The sequence below is a fragment of the Passer montanus genome, unplaced genomic scaffold (genome assembly GCF_014805655.1).
Source record: "Passer montanus isolate IOZ18808 unplaced genomic scaffold, ASM1480565v1 scaffold16, whole genome shotgun sequence".
NCBI classification, from domain to species: domain Eukaryota; kingdom Metazoa; phylum Chordata; class Aves; order Passeriformes; family Passeridae; genus Passer; species Passer montanus.
The window spans coordinates 11,670,971-11,688,404 of record NW_024363160.1 but is presented as its reverse complement, the minus strand read 5'-3'; the positions used below and the strand labels follow the sequence as shown (position 1 = coordinate 11,688,404).

The 17,434-nt window shown below is 38.2% G+C and overlaps 1 protein-coding gene across 7 annotated transcripts in view; it reads right to left on the bottom strand.

Annotated features, from left to right (window-relative positions):
- RB1CC1 (RB1 inducible coiled-coil 1) overlaps positions 1–16,934 on the bottom strand; it is a 67,303-nt gene extending 50,369 nt beyond the window's left edge. For all 7 annotated transcript variants that reach the window (XR_005626824.1, XR_005626826.1, XR_005626825.1 and 4 more), the window contains exons 1-3: positions 16,855–16,934; positions 3,524–3,629; positions 1,447–1,574 (exon numbers count right to left, since the gene is read on the bottom strand). Coding sequence is in view for 4 of the 7 variants with exons in the window: in XM_039702761.1 (XP_039558695.1) it covers positions 1,447–1,517 (71 nt within the window). In the remaining 3 variants the exon portion in view is untranslated. The remainder of the gene's footprint in view (positions 1–1,446; positions 1,575–3,523; positions 3,630–16,854) is intronic.
- Between the last annotated feature and the right edge of the window lie 500 nt (positions 16,935–17,434).

Genomic DNA, 17,434 nt, shown 5'->3' with positions numbered 1-17,434 from the left:
ACATCACAAATTCATTACAAAGGTCTCATGAGTGCAAGCTTGTACTTGCTAGCTGTGTTACAGTAACTACTCACCTATCACCTCCCTGAGCTTTAGGAAGATAACTTGGCCTGTCCATGTACAAGGAGACAGGTGAAGAACCCAATAAAGTTGGTCTTACTAGAAAATGCAAGTCTATACATGCAGATATACAGAATAAGCAGTTACACTGCTCAACTGACCAGTCTCTGATTTCGTGTGCTTCAGTTGCTGGAAAGCTTTTTCAAAGAACATTCAACTGAGCAAAAAATGGGCCCATAGCAAATTATTAAGAGCCTGGCATGGCAGCTTAGATGCTGCACCTCACTCACCGTGATTTAGAAATGTAAGGTCTAAATGTATCAGACAACTTACAGGGGTGCAGGCACACCTGGAAATGATCCAGCAGAAACAGAATGTAACACTATTTCATGCTCAGTAATAGCCTGACTGTCAGTTTGCTTTAAAGAGCACACAAAAACAGTTTAGATAGTCTTTTTTCAGTCATGTAAATTACAAATACGAATTTGGGAGAAAGGAAACAACAAATCAGAAAAAAAAAAGGTAAGAAATCTTTCTTACCCAATTACTTGCAACACATTCATCATTAACAAACTACAAAGATAGCAGGTGAGTTTGACTCTTGCTACCCCCAAGGTGTCTTGCACATGTGAACAAGAAAAATGATGCAGTACAAACCTCTCTAAAAAGCATCTATACATTTACAATATGCTTTTACCATGCAGTGAAAAAATGGAAACAGTAAATTTATTGGGACTTAACTGTGATCCTGTAATAGTGATCATGCTTCAGGCAGTTGGGCATTCAGAAATTCATGGTTTACATATACAGTCATGTAAAATAGTTTGGAGCCTTACAAAATAGCACAAAATTTTTAACAAAAACCCCCACGCCAATTCTTTAGTACCCAAAAACATTCCAGGGCACACATTTTCTTCAGGATGAGTGTACAGACACAAGGAAGAACAACCTGCAGAACTCCCTCTATGATGCCAGACAGTAAAAAATAAAATTTTCTGGAGAAATCACAAATAAAAATACCATTCAAAAAAAAGGGCACAAAAGATCAGAAGTAATTCTGACAATTCTGTTTTTTTTTTCAAAAACTATCAAACACAACACCACACTCTGAGCAGCAGGTCAGCCTCTGCCACTGTCCCAGAAAGTAAGTAACTTCTCTACTCTTTCATGGAATCACACACACAATCACCTGCAAGTCAATGAAAATGCTAATCATTAAAAAGACATGAAGGAAAAACATCAAAATTCACTCAAATATCAGAAAATCCAGAGGAAAATGACAATGACAAAAAATCCAAACCTAATCTTCATCTGTCAAATACTTAGTATATAAAAGGATACACACTTTTTAATTTAAAACAATACACAATTAATTTACTCTCTTACTTTTGTACAGCAAGTTCAGTATCAAATGTAAGGGTAGTTCCAGTGTTGACCAAAAATACATATAGCTTCATGATGACTTCTTTAGGTCTCTGAAGTTTGTAACTTCCACCACTAAAATCATTTAGAAACTGAAACAAAAATGTCAAGCGTTAGTTTCACAGAAGTTATGAAAACAACAGACACACGTTTTCAAAAACACTTTTTCAGATATAGAGTGTGCGAATACATCAGTGCTCATATTCCACAGTTCATTCATTACCAAAAGCAGAGATGCCAGAAACAGAGGCAAGGTAAGTCTCTGCACGTACAGTTAGGAGAACACATGAGAATATACACTGAGAAGAATAAAAGAAACTGAATTAGAAAAAAAAAAAATTAGTTTCAATTGCAGAAGCCATCATCCCAGATCATTACCTGGCTTTCCTCAATTATAAAATACCTTCTTAAAGCCCCAGATAGTAATTTCCACACATCTTTCTTAGATTTTACAAACAGCAGCACAATCTAATAATTCCTCTAACTTACAGCTACTATCTGCTCACTGCTATTCCTACCCATACTTTTTCCCTCAGAAATTGAAGCATTGGCAAAATAAAGGACAGAAAAAGACAAAAGGCAAAATTCCTTTTTGTATTTCTCTACAAGTAATAGCTTTAAAAAATATTTTCTTCTATTATCAGCATTAGCTAAATCTGTAGCTTCTTTATTTGTTACTGATGGCAAACATGAAGTATTCAAGCAAGAAGGTAAACACACATTTTCAGTCCTGTGCCCTACAAGAACCTGGATGAGTAACTCTATGCATGTGTTTTTCCACTGTATGTGGCAGACAAAAAACTTTAACCTGCCTCATAGAACACTGAACTTTGAGATTCTGTTACTGAAGTAGTTCACACTCCTGAGCCTTCTTCTCTTCTTCTTAGGAGCTAGGAAGCTTATGAGTAATTTCCACCACACTACCAAGCTGCTGCAGAAACACAAGCACTACAGTTACTAATGGCTTAAGATTTTTCTGTGGAAGGAATTACAGAATGTTAAGCTGTAAGTTTTAGCCACTAAGCAATATTTTAGATTATAAAAATGACTTTTTGAATTCAATTACTACACAGGTCATCCCTTTTTCCTTGAAATATTAATAGGACATACATGCAGTGTCCACACAGCTAATCATATTACTCAAAAAAAAAGTCTGATAAATGTGCATTTATCTCTTTGTCTACACATAGAAAAATTAACTAACCACAGAGAAAAATAACAAAAGTGCCATTAATATGAGGAGGGGGGAGAGTTTTTATCATAATATTTATTCCAGGAAGTCATACGAGTTTGCTTACAAGAGAGCAGCTATCCTCCTGCTCTTCAAGCTTTAACTATAGACCTAGTAATAGATCTAGTTTAACTACAGACCTAATTAAAACATGCATTTTTACAAAAAGGTCTCAGAAACAGAAGCACATTAAATAAAAAAGAACCAGTTAAATAATCTGATCTGAAGAGAGTTTTGTTATCCTTACACCTGAACTCTATTGTACTCAATTGCACCAGCTTCATTTTACATCAGAAAAAGAAGAACATACTCTATACAGTAAGTTATTTGACAGGTAAAAACTGCTGAACATCAAAAATAAGGAAAAAGTTCTTTATTTTATTAATAAATTCTCCGGACCATGTTTCAGAATTCATCAGCCTCATGCACACACTTTTCCCAAAGGGTATTCGTGACTGTGATCCAGGTAGAATTAGAAACAAGGATTAAATAATAGAATGTTCCAAGCACAGACCACATGACAAAAAAAAAAAAGGAAACTCTTTTCCATCTAACCATAGTAAAAAGCTTGCATGGTAGCTAGTTTTCATATGACCATTACTACCCAAGCTAAAGCAATATTTAAGACAGAATATGTCCAAGACACACAAAGCAAAATTTTAATCAAGGAGTTACCCATCTACACCATAACACTAAACCTAACTAAAACATAGAAAGAAGAAACATTATTAAGATCAACACTATTTATGACAGCATCTGCCATACATCAGGAGTCTATAACATTTTAACTTCTGACAAAGAAAGAATTACCTTCAGGCATTTTACAAAGCTACCGCCTTCTTCAAATTCAAGCACACATTCACTTTACTTGATTTTTGGCAACAGAGTAGCATGGCTGTTCAAAGCCAGAGAAGATCTGAAAAGAAAAGATTCAGAATGCAATTATTACTAAAATGTCAGGATTTTATTACCATAATTACATTTAATACTGAAATCAGTGCATGTTAATGCCAGAAGAATAATTATGTGGTAGTTGTTTGGCGTTTTGTTAATTAACAATGCTATCCAGTCACAAGTCTGCCCAGATCTGCCACACATCTGAATACTTCTGCTCATCATTTTTGTTTAAAATAACTATTAATCATACTTTTGAGTGTTAGCAAGAAGAGAAATTTAGTTCACTATAAAGAACTGCTTGCTTTTTCATTAACAGAAATTATTTTTCAGCACTCATGCAGAATGCTGTTAACAGTGACACTGCGAGCAATAGAGAATGTCTTAACAATGCAATTTATCTAAGAAAATCCAGCATTAAAAGGTATACATGCTATTGCTGTTGAATGAATAGTCTTATACAGCACCTGCCTCACAAAGATTCCTTCAGGAATCAGTATCAACTTCCTTACCTGAAAGGTAGCCTATTTTGCTAAGCCATTCACCTACTTTCAAAGCAATTGTTAGATTTATTTATTCTATTTTTTAAATAAACTGAAGATGTTACCACTCCCAGATTGTCACTACATCTTGGCCCGGGGGTTCCTCTACCAGAACTGCTTCTTAAACTACAAAATGAGCCAGATCACAAAGGTGACCTTTTTTAGGCTACCCTAGTTCATTTTAGCTGTGTTCAGTTAAGTAGCAGTGCCAAAGGAGAAGGAGCCTTGGCAAAGAACAAGTGGATGACCTGTTGGGCTCAGGGCAGTGAAACAAGTGCACTAACTCCAGACTGCAAACAAACATTATTTCTATCATGTTAATGCCCTAGCAAGCTTTCTGAGAAGATGATCAGGCACTATAAAGGGTGATAATCCATTACTAAAAATAGGCTTGCTGAAGCCTGAAAACCAACATGTAAACCATTTTACACAACCTATGTTACTACAAATAAATTGGAAACACTCACCCTACATTCTAAAACCTTAATAAATGAAAAACAAAAAAATTTTCTTGTCATGGAACAGAAAAATTATCTTCCTTTTGTCCACTCCCTCATCAAACCCATGAAAAATGCATACATGACATTTTATCAGAAGCAAAGGTACAAAAAAAGGGAAATAACCAGTGTGCTTAAGTGCTGCCATTAAAAAAAACTGTAATTGAACTGTTCTCCTCCTGTTTAGCTATCAGCAGTCAGTAGCTGTACTTGAGCAAAATTAATTTATGAATACTTGCCTTAGGTCAACATAATGCACATTAACACAAAACTGCTGAAATACTTCTGCCAGAAACTAGGAACATAAAGCAATAATCTCCTGCCTTATAATTGCTTTGCAACCACTAAGACAGAAAAAAACAGGTGGTGTTTCTTCACCCAACACCTCATCAAATGATGTTGGGGTAAAAGAACTACACGATGCAGGGAGGACAAATTTGTACTAAATTACTCTTAAAAAAACCTAAAAACAAAGAAGATAGAATTCACAAAATTCCACTAAATTTACCTACTCTCAAGGCTGTTACAAATTTCAGTGAAAACTTCAAGAAGAGGGGAATGATGTAAAGCAAGGTTCCAGAGAATATATGCCTTAAACAGCAATCTCTCCTGCAGATTCACTGATGTCCAACAAAGACATGCTGCAGCATGTCCTTCCTCCCTTCAGCAGGAACAACATAAACTGCCTCTCTGCAGCTGCCTGTCTTCACAGCATTGGAAGAAAAATTAATTTTGAGAGCTCTCCCTAGTCTTGCATCTCTGGACAACATCTGCCTGTGTTCAAAGTTGCAGGGGATATGCATGAAAACCTACCAGAGTTGCCCAAGTTTCTTTTCTTTCAAAGGTCAAGTTATTGCAGACTGTTACAGGCAAGGTCAGCTACATATCACAAATTAGCCTCTAAGTTTGTTTCCAATATTCCAGAATATTATCATCATCCAGCAGTAACACAAGTTCTTAACATAATCTTGGAGTGAAAGTCATACCATCAAGCTTCAACAGGATATATCCATACAGGTTTTGTTCCTCTTCTGTTTGTATTACTACAACAGGCCATTAGGAGAGTATCAGGCTTTATTTATTCATTTTTACCTTTAAACTCTTAGGTAGTGTTACATGTTTCAAGGCTTTTATAATGTTATGTTGCTGGAATTATTTTCATTTGTTTTAACAGAGATTCAACAACTACACAATTTGTCAGCTACTGAAAACAGAGCTGCTATCTATGTAATCAAACAAAACCACAAACAATTAATCCACCCAGATTATTTGTTTAAACTGTGTGACTTGCAGCATTAGATTCACGCTATCCTATAAACTAGATTCTTCACACTATGAGATAGAAGTCTGTATGACCAACTGTCACAAATTATCAGTAATACCATTAAAAAATAGCTGCCAGATCAGACAGAATATGGTAGGCACAAATAAAAGAAAAAGTAGATTTTAAAAATGTAAGAATGTCACAAAGTATAAAAAGTTCCCATAATTAACTGAAAATATGTATAGTGTCACATTAGGTTATAAAACACCAAAACCAGCCACAAATACATTGTGCTGGTTGCAACATATTTCACTGCTCTACACACTACATTGCAATGCAATTACTGCAATCTTTTCTTGTATAATATAAACTCTTCAACAACCAACTACTTTTGAAGTCAGTGTTGATCAATACTTTCAATATGTGCTGTTTACAAGTACTGAGATGTATCTCAGTTCAGAACTTGCTCACAGTTATATCTCTAAAAGGAAACTAATGACTGCTTACAGACTCTTCTTGTCATTACAGCACAAGCATCACAGGTTTCACAGCACCCTACAAACAATCCTATAGCTATATTAACCATCCATTTCTGCCCTTAAATGCAAAATCCCTGCTTCCAAATACCTAATGCTGACTGTTCCATTGTTTCATGGTACAATTCTTTTCAACTTCACAAAGTCAAACACTGAATTATGGCATTCAGAGCGGGACAAAGACAGAAATCAACATTTATGCTGTCTGAGTTTAATGGGACATTAATCAACTTCACTTTTGTCATTAAATTCCCTGTATTATCTTAATTGTTCACACTCATGCTTCTGACATCTCATTTTCCATACTTCCTTTATAATCTGGATTACAAACTAAACTTGAGCAAACAGCGACACCGATAACTTTTTCCTTAACACCATAACATTTAAACTGAACTATGCCAAAGTAATGGCTTTCCTTTAAAACCAGTGGTGTAAAATTCCATCCACAACAGCAACACACAAGCAGTACATGGTATCTTGCTTTTTGTTCCCAGGGAAGAGCAGGGAAGCGCTGCTCCACATCTATATGCTAAGTGTTGTACTTATCAATGCTTCATCTGCCAGGTCAGCTAGAACCAAGAGGCCCAAACTCCACATCAAAACGGGCTCAAGCCTGAAAGCAGACAGAAGTAGCTGAATCACCTGATCAAGACAAGATCATGCCTGCATTTCCACACTGTTACTAGACAATCACACACTTCTATGTGATCACCATCTGTGTGCTGCTGATAAAGAAGTTTCACTTCCCTTACTGCAGAAGCACCGAGGCTGCACTACAGGTAGCAGTGTCTCTTATGAGTCATAAATGTTACCCTCAATTACCAGCATCAGGACACCACCACAGAATTTCTGCCTGTTGAAACGGCAATTCATCTGAGGCAAAGGCTGACAAGTCTGTGACATGCTCAAAAAGACTCAAGTGCTATTCCTCATTCAGTAAATATGTTATCTGGGTAACATCTCCCCTCAAGGCCAATATACCTTTATTACCACTCAAGATGGAGTCAACTTTAGAGCACATTAGCATGTTATTAAATTGTGCTTCATTTCCATACCACAAATCTTATGGTTTGCCTCTCAGATGCTACAGTTCCTGTGATTTCACCTTTCAGAGCAGGATTTCCTGCTTCACCTCGACTTGAGCAACTCTAACAGACAAAGGTACAAGCCCAGTGTAGAATATTCCTTACAATTAATTTTGTTTTCTTCTAGAAACCTGCCTTCTACCTCCACTTCCTTTGTTTTTTTCAAGTGCCCTTCTCAAAAAATGCTCTCTTGCTTCAACTTGCAGACCCCAGCAGCACAGTATCTTATAGCACATAAATCAAAGGAAAATGAAAATAGAAACTGAAGCTAAATTTAATGCAACTAACACCTTTCTTAATGTCAGTTGTAAGATCCTCTCTAAAAGCAGGCTTCAAGGAACTTTCTTCAATACTGCAACCTAATGCATCTAATCAGAAATACTTTAATTTTGCAGAACATTACTACTACCACCACCAGAAGAATAGAAAGTATTACCTCATTGTGAGGGCACGCATTCTTTAGTAATGCTTTATGCAACAGAAATGGCTGTTTCTAAAACACAGTACAAGTGCATATCATTTTCTGGATAGCCAACTGTTGAAAGGAAATATGCTTTAAAAGGCACTAAAAAAACTTAAAAGAAAAACTAAAAAATTTTAAAAAATACCCTGTGTGACAAATAAGTAGTAGGGCTCCTTCTGACCCAGGTGCAGAAAATAATTTACTTCTCCTACTCCTCCAAAATAAATTTAATGAGAAGACCACATTTAATCACCAAGATATATATTACTGAAGGTGGAGATCCTTTCTCCCACCGGCACCTTGTATGAAAGCCTATAAACCTCCTGTTCAAGCCACACAGTAGCCTTAAAGAAAGGCTGTCAATCCCTGACATCTGTAAGGTTGCAGCCATCTGGAGCTCTATTTATATGTTGAGATGTGCATCAGGCACAGAGGCGGTTACTTAATTACAGCATCTCCAACAGGCACTGTGTTCTTAACAGCTCTCAAACTCAGCTGCTGGTCAGCACAGCAAGTCTTTTCCACTCAACCCAAGAGCCAAGCTGCAATCCTGCAGAGCAGCCACGACACATTCCTAAACCCCTAGCTCCCAATTCAGTAAAGAGGAAATTCAAAAGTCAGTAATTTAGTATTTCGTAGTCTAAGAGGTTTATTCCCTCCTTCCCCTCCTTTAAGATGAATAATTTTATATCTTACTAACCTAACACTTCAGTTACATTGGCCATCATATTCAGAGTTGCTCCTACAACTCTGAATTACCCTCATTCAGGTGCTGCAATGCCTTCAGAGGTCCTCAGTAACATCAAGGGTGAAAGAGCAGATCAAAAGCAAATCTGGGCAGGTAAGAAAACACTGTGCATTAAAGAGTGCTTTGAAATCGGTGCGGGCCAAAACAATGCAGCTTCTCACAAGTTCAGACAAAACTTACACTGTGAATTTTAGGAACGCCATGGTCATAAGGCAACAAGCACATTATCAGGCACTGTGTCATGATTACATATGGGCATGATTATAAAGCTCAAAATCTGATGGTTAGCAGCTATTTACACTGCTGTTTTCACCGATTTGAGGAGCTGCCAAAACACAGTCTATATAACGCATCAGACAAAAGTCCTCCTCTTCCAATAGTAAATACAGTTTTACCCCATTTTTCAAAACCTCACAGCTCTTACATGATAGAAAGTGAAACTTCTGTGCCTCAGTTAACAGGTACAGGACAGAAAACAAACCTAGGATTTCTGACAATCTTATTGCTAGGAAACAGCCCACAACCTGCAGAAGTATCCCTTTTCTTTCTTTCCTTTTTTTCTTTTTAATTGATGGAAACAAGTCTTTCCACAGCTGTCTGCGCCTTACTTTTGACAAAGTTAACTGAAGGTTTTGGCAGATTTTTCATTTTTTAATGTATAATTTTGCCATTTCAAAGCATTTCTGGAGTACAAGCCTCCCTTGAATTACAGAGATTAATACATTCTCTTTGCAGAGATTGGTACTTTCAGGTACATGGAGCTTCAGGTGGTTTTATTCAAGTTACTGACTGACTCCATAGAGGTGGGAAGGTTCTCCCTGTAGGTACATACTCTTTAAAATAATTAGCATGTAAAATCTTCCAGTGTTTGCAAACAATTCTGCAAGAAACAGACAACAACAATTTCTTATATCCAACTCAGACAAGTCAGCACCAGTGCTTCTTCCACTAACACTCTCTGATCAACCAAGAACACAAACTATGGAACACAAACAAAAAGAGCACCAAACTTATGAATACCTTTCCTCAGCCAGTTCTTCTGCTCCTTTCCCTGCATCAACTTTCAGCGGTGCAACTACCTGTTTCTGTGGAATAAAGTGGATGACTTTGCTGTAATTAGTTAGAAACACCATACTTCTCCAGGATACTGACAGCTCAAATTGGTTCCATGATCTGGTTCGTTACATAACTCCACAAACTACCCTTTAACTAAGGCTGGAGAGAAGCCAACGAATACAGAGGATACTCAACATCAGAACCATCATTCAAGAAGACAAGTGAAAATTTTCAGAAGGCATCATTCATATTTCTAACTGCCCTTCCATCCTCAGTTACTAAGAGAACACTTCTTAGAAACCTAGTACAGAAGCCCAAACCAGTACCCTCTTAAGAAGCAGGCTAAGATAACTTAAAAATTTTCAATTACTACAGATGCAACTAAAGACAGAGTTTCTCAAAATTTAGTCTAGGATGCCATTTTCCTTGTTCTCCCCTCTTCAGATACAACATCCTAACGCTACAACTTTTTTTTAATTTGGAAAAGAGAAAAAAATTGGCCAGAACTATTTAAAAGACAAAAATACAGAACATAAGACTGATTAAATAGCATTTACTTCACAGGAATGAAAAAACTACAGATGGAAAAGAAAGTCCAAGACTGACAATAATGAAATGTAAGGCAAGTAAAGATCCTTGTGATTTAGTCTGACTGCCTACATAAAAGTCATAGGTTCTTTCTTAATTGGTATTCATAAGCAATCAGATTTTTAAAAAACCATTAAAGTTATCTAGCAATAAGGAAATCCACTACCATCTTAGTAAAATGTTTAATTGCTTTGAAAGTTGCAAACTTGTTTCAAATTTTTCTTATCCTACATTAATTATAAAATCAGTATTTGAACTTTCAAGATCTAAAGATAAAAAAGAGAAATTTGATAAATTCTAAGTGACTTATAACTCATGTCACCCACCAACCTCCTCCTATTCATCAACCTCCTTTTATTTTCAGTAGTATCTGGAAGTAAATGACCATCAGCAAGATGCAGAGCTGATATAAGCCTCAGTCTCCCTAGGTATACATCTTCAGAAATGTCTAGATTCTCCTCATATCAATTTATTAACTCTTTTTGAATCACACATTTAAAAATCACCTTCAGATCTCTATTGGCAACAGTGCAAAAGAAGATAACAGCAATGTGCTGAGAAATGAGAAAAGCTGCAGGGTAGTTTGCAGAATATTAATTTGTCTCTAATCTCAAGGTGTTTTCTAATCTTCATCTGCCCTCCTTTACTTTTCTGGAATATAAATCTTTGGTAGCTTATAAAAGCTAAGAACGTGCACTGATAAATTATTTTATGCAGTTTTACCAATATAAGAACTATCCAACCACCAAAGAAACCCCAAGAAAACCAGAGAAAAACACAATTTACAATGACTGAGGTATTACAACTATATTCCTGCCTTATTGAACTCTGGTTGTGCTGTTTGGAGCCATAACATGCATGTGAAAATGCTGTTGCAATACATTGCTTTTTGAAATGTATAGGTATTTTACCACGAAGCCTCTCACTTAAAAAGGAAAGTTTACACACTACCCCTCCCCCCCTTCATTCAGAAAGAACTGAGAATTTTGAGTCATATTTTCAATCCATTCACTGGGTGAGAATCAAGTTTCTTTCAATCAGTAGACAACACAAGTACTTGTGAAGAATATTTTTAAAGAGAGAAGTCAGCTTGAATTTACTAGTAGAACACTTACAATATAGCATAAGCACAACGTACTAAAGACAGCTTCTAGTTCTGTTACACAATATATTCTTATGTAAGAATCTTCCCTTCATCTGAATTTAATAAAAATACATACTCTGGAGGATGGAAGAATAACTGGATAAACAAAAGCACCATTTTGTCAGTATGAACTGTTTATCCCAAGTCAACTACAATAAATAAGGGTCCAAATTTCACACTTTGAGGTACCAGCATAGCTACTTGGCCTCGACAAACTCAAAAGTTTGAGATAAACCACTGACATTGAAAGTCCCTGCAATATCAGGAAAAAAAACCCACTATTCAAGTGATAAAGAGCAAAAAGTACTGCAGCTATAACTACAACACAAAAAAGCATAACATGTTCAATCATAGAACTAAATCAAAATAGAAGTTGGAAACTTAAAAACAGCTAGCTCAAACATTCAAAAATCAGACCTGAGCCAAGTGCAATTCTTACAGAATTTATATTTTTGCTTTCCTAAGGATGGTATGATTTTTTGAATCCACAATGTAAGTAAAACTCTCCCTATAATTGGTTCTTCAACACTGCATTCTACCTCTAAAATATGTACCATTTTCAATCTGTTCAAAATGAAAACAGCATACTGGCCTGTCAAACACATCTTCAAGAAAAATAATGAAGATTGATGTATCATACAGACACTAATTCTACCTAATCCCTCCAAATGAAAGCAACAGACAATCAAAATACTGAACACACTATTTCACTATCACCACCACAGCTTTCCTATTCTCCTGAAAAAGCAAAATTCTGTTTCAAAAGAAAGTCTTAAGAGGTAAGAAAACATGAGTTATGTCATAAAGAGAAAATACATCCATGTTCTGGAGTCGGTTAAAAACCCCTCAGAACATGAATTAGGCAGAGCTGCTCTCAAATATTCACACACCATTCTTCTCATTGATCCTACATCATTACATAGCAAGACAGCTGCAGGACAGTTAGAACCCAACTAGTCAACAAAGCAGTTTCACATTTTACTTTCCATTAACAAGTAATTAACACAGGTCAGAAAGAAATTCATAAGCACTCAAACAAGCCTTTTTTGTACTTATTTGTACTAACTCATAGAAAACAGTCCACCACATTCTACCACGGCTTATTTTCTAGATGCACAAACTACTAGAGCTTTATATATAGCACACCATAATCGTTTCACCTTGATACGATAAAGACAGCAGGCCCAGCTGCAAAATCTCTTTCCAAAAGAAACTGTCAACATCTTGGATGGCCATAAAAAGCTACACTGAGCTGTTGCTTGAGCTCAGAAGCCCTCTGAACCATGGACCACAAATCTGAACAACAAAAGGAAAATACACACCTGGAGAGGGACAGAAGACTAGCAAGAACCGCCCTGACAGCCCTGGTGTTTCTCCTGACCAGCCCTGTCTCAATCTGTGGACATAAATGCGGTATCAATAAATTTATTTCGACACTTCTATTGACAACTTCCAATAACTAGTATTGAAAAATTATTAATGTATTATTAACAATATAGTTATGTTTGAATCCCATTAGAAAACACAAAGCATATCCACTTCCAACCCTGCTCACAAATACAAAAAATAGAAAGAGCTGGTACATGGCTATGATGTCTTCCAACTTGCCTTTTAACTGAACTACATCAAAAAACTAAAATTTAAATTAAAACTAAATAAAGAGTGGATCTGCACAATGAATTAACTCATAAATAGACAAGTGACTGTCTCAGTAACCACAGAATGTTAATTAGCTCACAAAAATAATTGCCAGCAATTTCTTTATCACCATTAATCATGCTATAGGCTTTTACAACTTGCAATTCATGTGAAGATCTTTCAACTTGTACAACAAAAACATTAGTCTGGCAATTCAGCTAGAAAACAGACACTGTAATTCTTGCAATTGGATTAGTAATTTACATATTAATGATTTTTTTTGGCCTGTTTGGTATCACTGCATTCAATCACATCCTGCAGTATAATACAATATTATTATGTAAGCTGGCATCTTGTAATCAAGTGTTTGCTACTCGGTAATACTGATTAACAACTTTGCACCAGAACGCTACCTATTAATAGGCCCTTGAAAGTAGTAAGGTAATATTTGTTTTTTCCCCTCCTCATCTTCAGAAACCGTTCATATAATGCCATTGAGCTGTGGACCAAAAATCAGGAGCACAACTTTCTTGAGCAATATTGCAAATGCAGAAGGAGACACATGACTGCTTGGGCACTATCCAAATGACTGAAGTAGCACTGTAGTGTAATAACCGGGTACACATACTATAGTTTTTCATTTTAACTTGTTTCCACTTTACCTCAACCTGCTAATGAACCCATCCTGTGCAATTTAAGTCTCAAGACCTTCACATCACTCTTTCACAGAAAGTAACTGCTAGTTTAAAAGCAAATAAAGACTTAAGGACATACTGATAACGTACAGAAAAATTCTTTCCAGTGACTCCACTGTAACTGCCACTCCTATCAAAAACAAATCAACTTGTGCTACTCCCTTATCCCCAATATACGCTCAGTCCCCTATTTAACCAAAATAACTAAGTTCAGTTGAGAAATTGTTTTCCACCTTAGTTTCTGCAAGGCCATGTAACAGCTGTGTTCATACAACTTGCAGGGACACTCCGTTTTTTAAACGGACACCACAAAAGACCTCAAAATAACCCTTGCCCTCTTCTCCAGGCAGAGCACAAGTCTGATGCATACACTTCTAATTATAAATATAGTAACCTGACATGGGGAGGGAGCCAGCCCCTTGGACACGATCTCAGAAACTACTAACCCAAATCTGTGTTGAGCATAAGTCTAGAGCAACACAATTGCTGCTAAGACAGGTTTTACAATCTACAAAACACACAGCTACTTGTACAGAGTGGACAACAATAATGGACTTCCAAAGCACAATTAGGTCTCTCTTGCAATAATTCACTATCCCAATAGATCCTGTTTGCATTTCCAGCTCTAAAACTGGCATAGGTGAAGTCCTTTACTATGTGTTTTTCAGCATGTAATTTTCTTTACTACTCTCAAAATAATAAAATAAGGCCATTTTAAGTTCCAGGCACCACTATTCCCAGTAGATCATGTTTACATTTCCAGCTCTAAAACTGGCATAGCTGAAGTCCCTTACTATGTGTTTTTCAGCATGTAATTTTCTTTACTACTCTCAAAATAATAAAATAAAGCCATTTTAAGTTCCAGGCAGCATTTAGAGTAAGCACAAATATATCCTCTGCATACTTTAATCTAAACTTAACAATGCTAGAATATTTAAATCCTTTCTTGTTAATATTTGCTTCTTGGCACAAAAGTTTGTCTTAGACCACAAAACAAGAGTAAGGTCATTTCTTTACGTGCTTCATCTTTCAAAAATTTTCCAAGGTACTACATTTTAAATATTCTTGAAATTTACAATTTAAATATACGACAATAGTGCACATTTTCATTATCACTATTATTATGTAGTACTTCCATGATGCATGGAGATGAACTTTTTGGAAAAGTCCTTTACTATGTGTTTTTCAGCATGTAATTTTCTTTACTACTCTCAAAATAATAAAATAAAGCCATTTTAAGTTCCAGGCAGCATTTAGAGTAAGTACAAATATATCCTCTGCATACTTTAATCTAAACTTAACAATGCTAGAATATTTAAATCCTTTCTTGTTAATATTTGCTTCTTGGCACAAAAGTTTGTCTTAGACCACAAGACAAGAGTAAGGTCATTTCTTTACATGCCTCATCTTTCAAAAATTTTCCAAGGTACTACATTTTAAATATTCTTGAAATTTACAATTTAAATATACCACAATAGTGCACATTTTCATTATCACTATTATTATGTAGTACTTCCATGATGCATGGAGATGAACTTTTTGGAAGGGTATGTATGGGAGAATACAAGGAGCAATAGCTTTAAACTGAAAAAGTATAATTTTAGATTGGCTATAAGGAAGAAATTCCTTACTGTGAAGATGGTGAGACACTACAACAGGCTGCCCAGAGAAGCTGTGAATGTCCCATGCCTGGAAGTCTTCAGGGACAGGTTGGATGGGGTTTTGAGCAACCAGGTCTAGCAGAGGGTGTCCCTGCCCATGGCAGGGAGGCTGGCACTAGATGATTTTTAAGGTGCCTTCCAACTCAGGCCATTCTATAATTCTGATTCTATTATAGTGTTATTCCTCACAGCACTTCTCAGCTGCATAAAATTCAACTGTCTGAAACATGTTTTTCCATTCTTGTCATCTCCTCGGTATTGCTGAGGTACCTTTTACCATGCAGTTAAACCCACACCTCCAGAAGTGGAAGTCCTTCCATAAACCCAACAGCACAAACTACTTCTGACACACATACATGTGAATACAAGGAAAAAGAACCAAACCTCAAGCTCCTCATTCTTTCTCACAAAGAAGTAAAGGTGAAAGCTTAAAATATGATCCACAAGAAATGGCTCATAGCCAGGACATACCATGTAATTACTTTAGACAAAAACAAATGACACAAGAGGAAAAAAAAAAGCTATGGCTATATGAGGTCTAAACTAACATTTCTGTGTTTCTTGGGACCAGACATGACTTTTTATTTCACGTCTAGATGATGTTAAGTAAGAAACACGAACATTACAGAGGTCAGCTCATTTAATTCTCCTAGCATTTATATTAGCATTTCTACCTCCGGATCACCGGCAGCCAGTACTTTTGGGAGTCAGTGAGAAAGAAAAGCGAGCACTGATCCAAAGAACATCCTGAAAGCCTACTGAAGAGCCGTAAGAAAAAAACGAAGGGAAAATTCATTACAGGACACACGCTTCCTCGGGAGCAGGACCAAGTAAACAACGGAGGGAGAGGCAGAACAACGTTTGTAAACACACAACGCTTCTGCACGGGGCTCGCCCGACCGCCGCCGGCGGCGAGCACGGAGGCGCTGCCAGGCTGAGTCATTCCTTGTAGTAACTTCACCGCGAATCCCTCGCCCTGGCAGCGGAGCCCAGGGCAGGCAGGGAGCACCCCGGCCCGCCCGCCGCTGCTCCCCTCTGACGCCTGGCAGCCACCGCCCCCCGCTCCCAGCAGCCGCGCCGGGGTCACTCCGCCGCCCCGGGACCGGCTCCAGCCGCGGGATCCCGGTCCTCCCCGACCCCCGCTCCGCCGCCTCCCAGTTCTTTGTCGCCCGCCCGCCCCAGGGTACAGCCCCGCGCCCAGCGCCGGGACCGCCGCCCCTCGCCAAGGCCGCCCTCCCGGTACCGGAGTCCCCGCCTTCCCGCGGCTGGGAGGGGCTGAGCGGGGCGGCGGGGGGAGCCCGCACGTCCCCGGGCAGCGCTCGGCACTCACCCCCGGGTCCCGCGCGGGCAGCGCCGCTCATCCTGCGGCGGTGGCGGCGCGTCCCCCCCCCGCGCCNCGCGGGAGGGACCGCGCGGCGGAAGCGGCGGCGGCGCGCGGGGCCGGGAGCGGCGCGGGTGGAGCGGCCCTGAAGGGCTCCGGCGGAAAGGGGCCCTGAAGGGCTCCGGTTCCAGCCCCCACGGCAGCGACACCGTCCGCTAGAGCAGGCTGCTCAGAGCTCGACCCACCCCGGCCCTGGATACTTCCAGGGATGTGTTCAAGATCCTGCCACCTTAACCTCTAGGCAGCCAGTTGCATTTCTTCACCATCGTCACATTAAAGGATTTTCTCCTAGTGTCTAATCTAAGCTTACTCTTTTTTAATTTAAACGCATTCACCCTGTCCTTGCATGCCCTTGCAAACAGTCTTGCCCCATGTTTCCTCCTTCCTGCCTTCCCTTAACATACTGGGAGGCCACAATCTGCTCACCCCAAAGCCGCCTATTTCCAGGCTGAACAACCCCAATTCTTTCAGCCTTTCCTCAAAGGAGCGGTGCTCCATCTCTGATCTATTTTGAAGGCCTCCTCTGGAC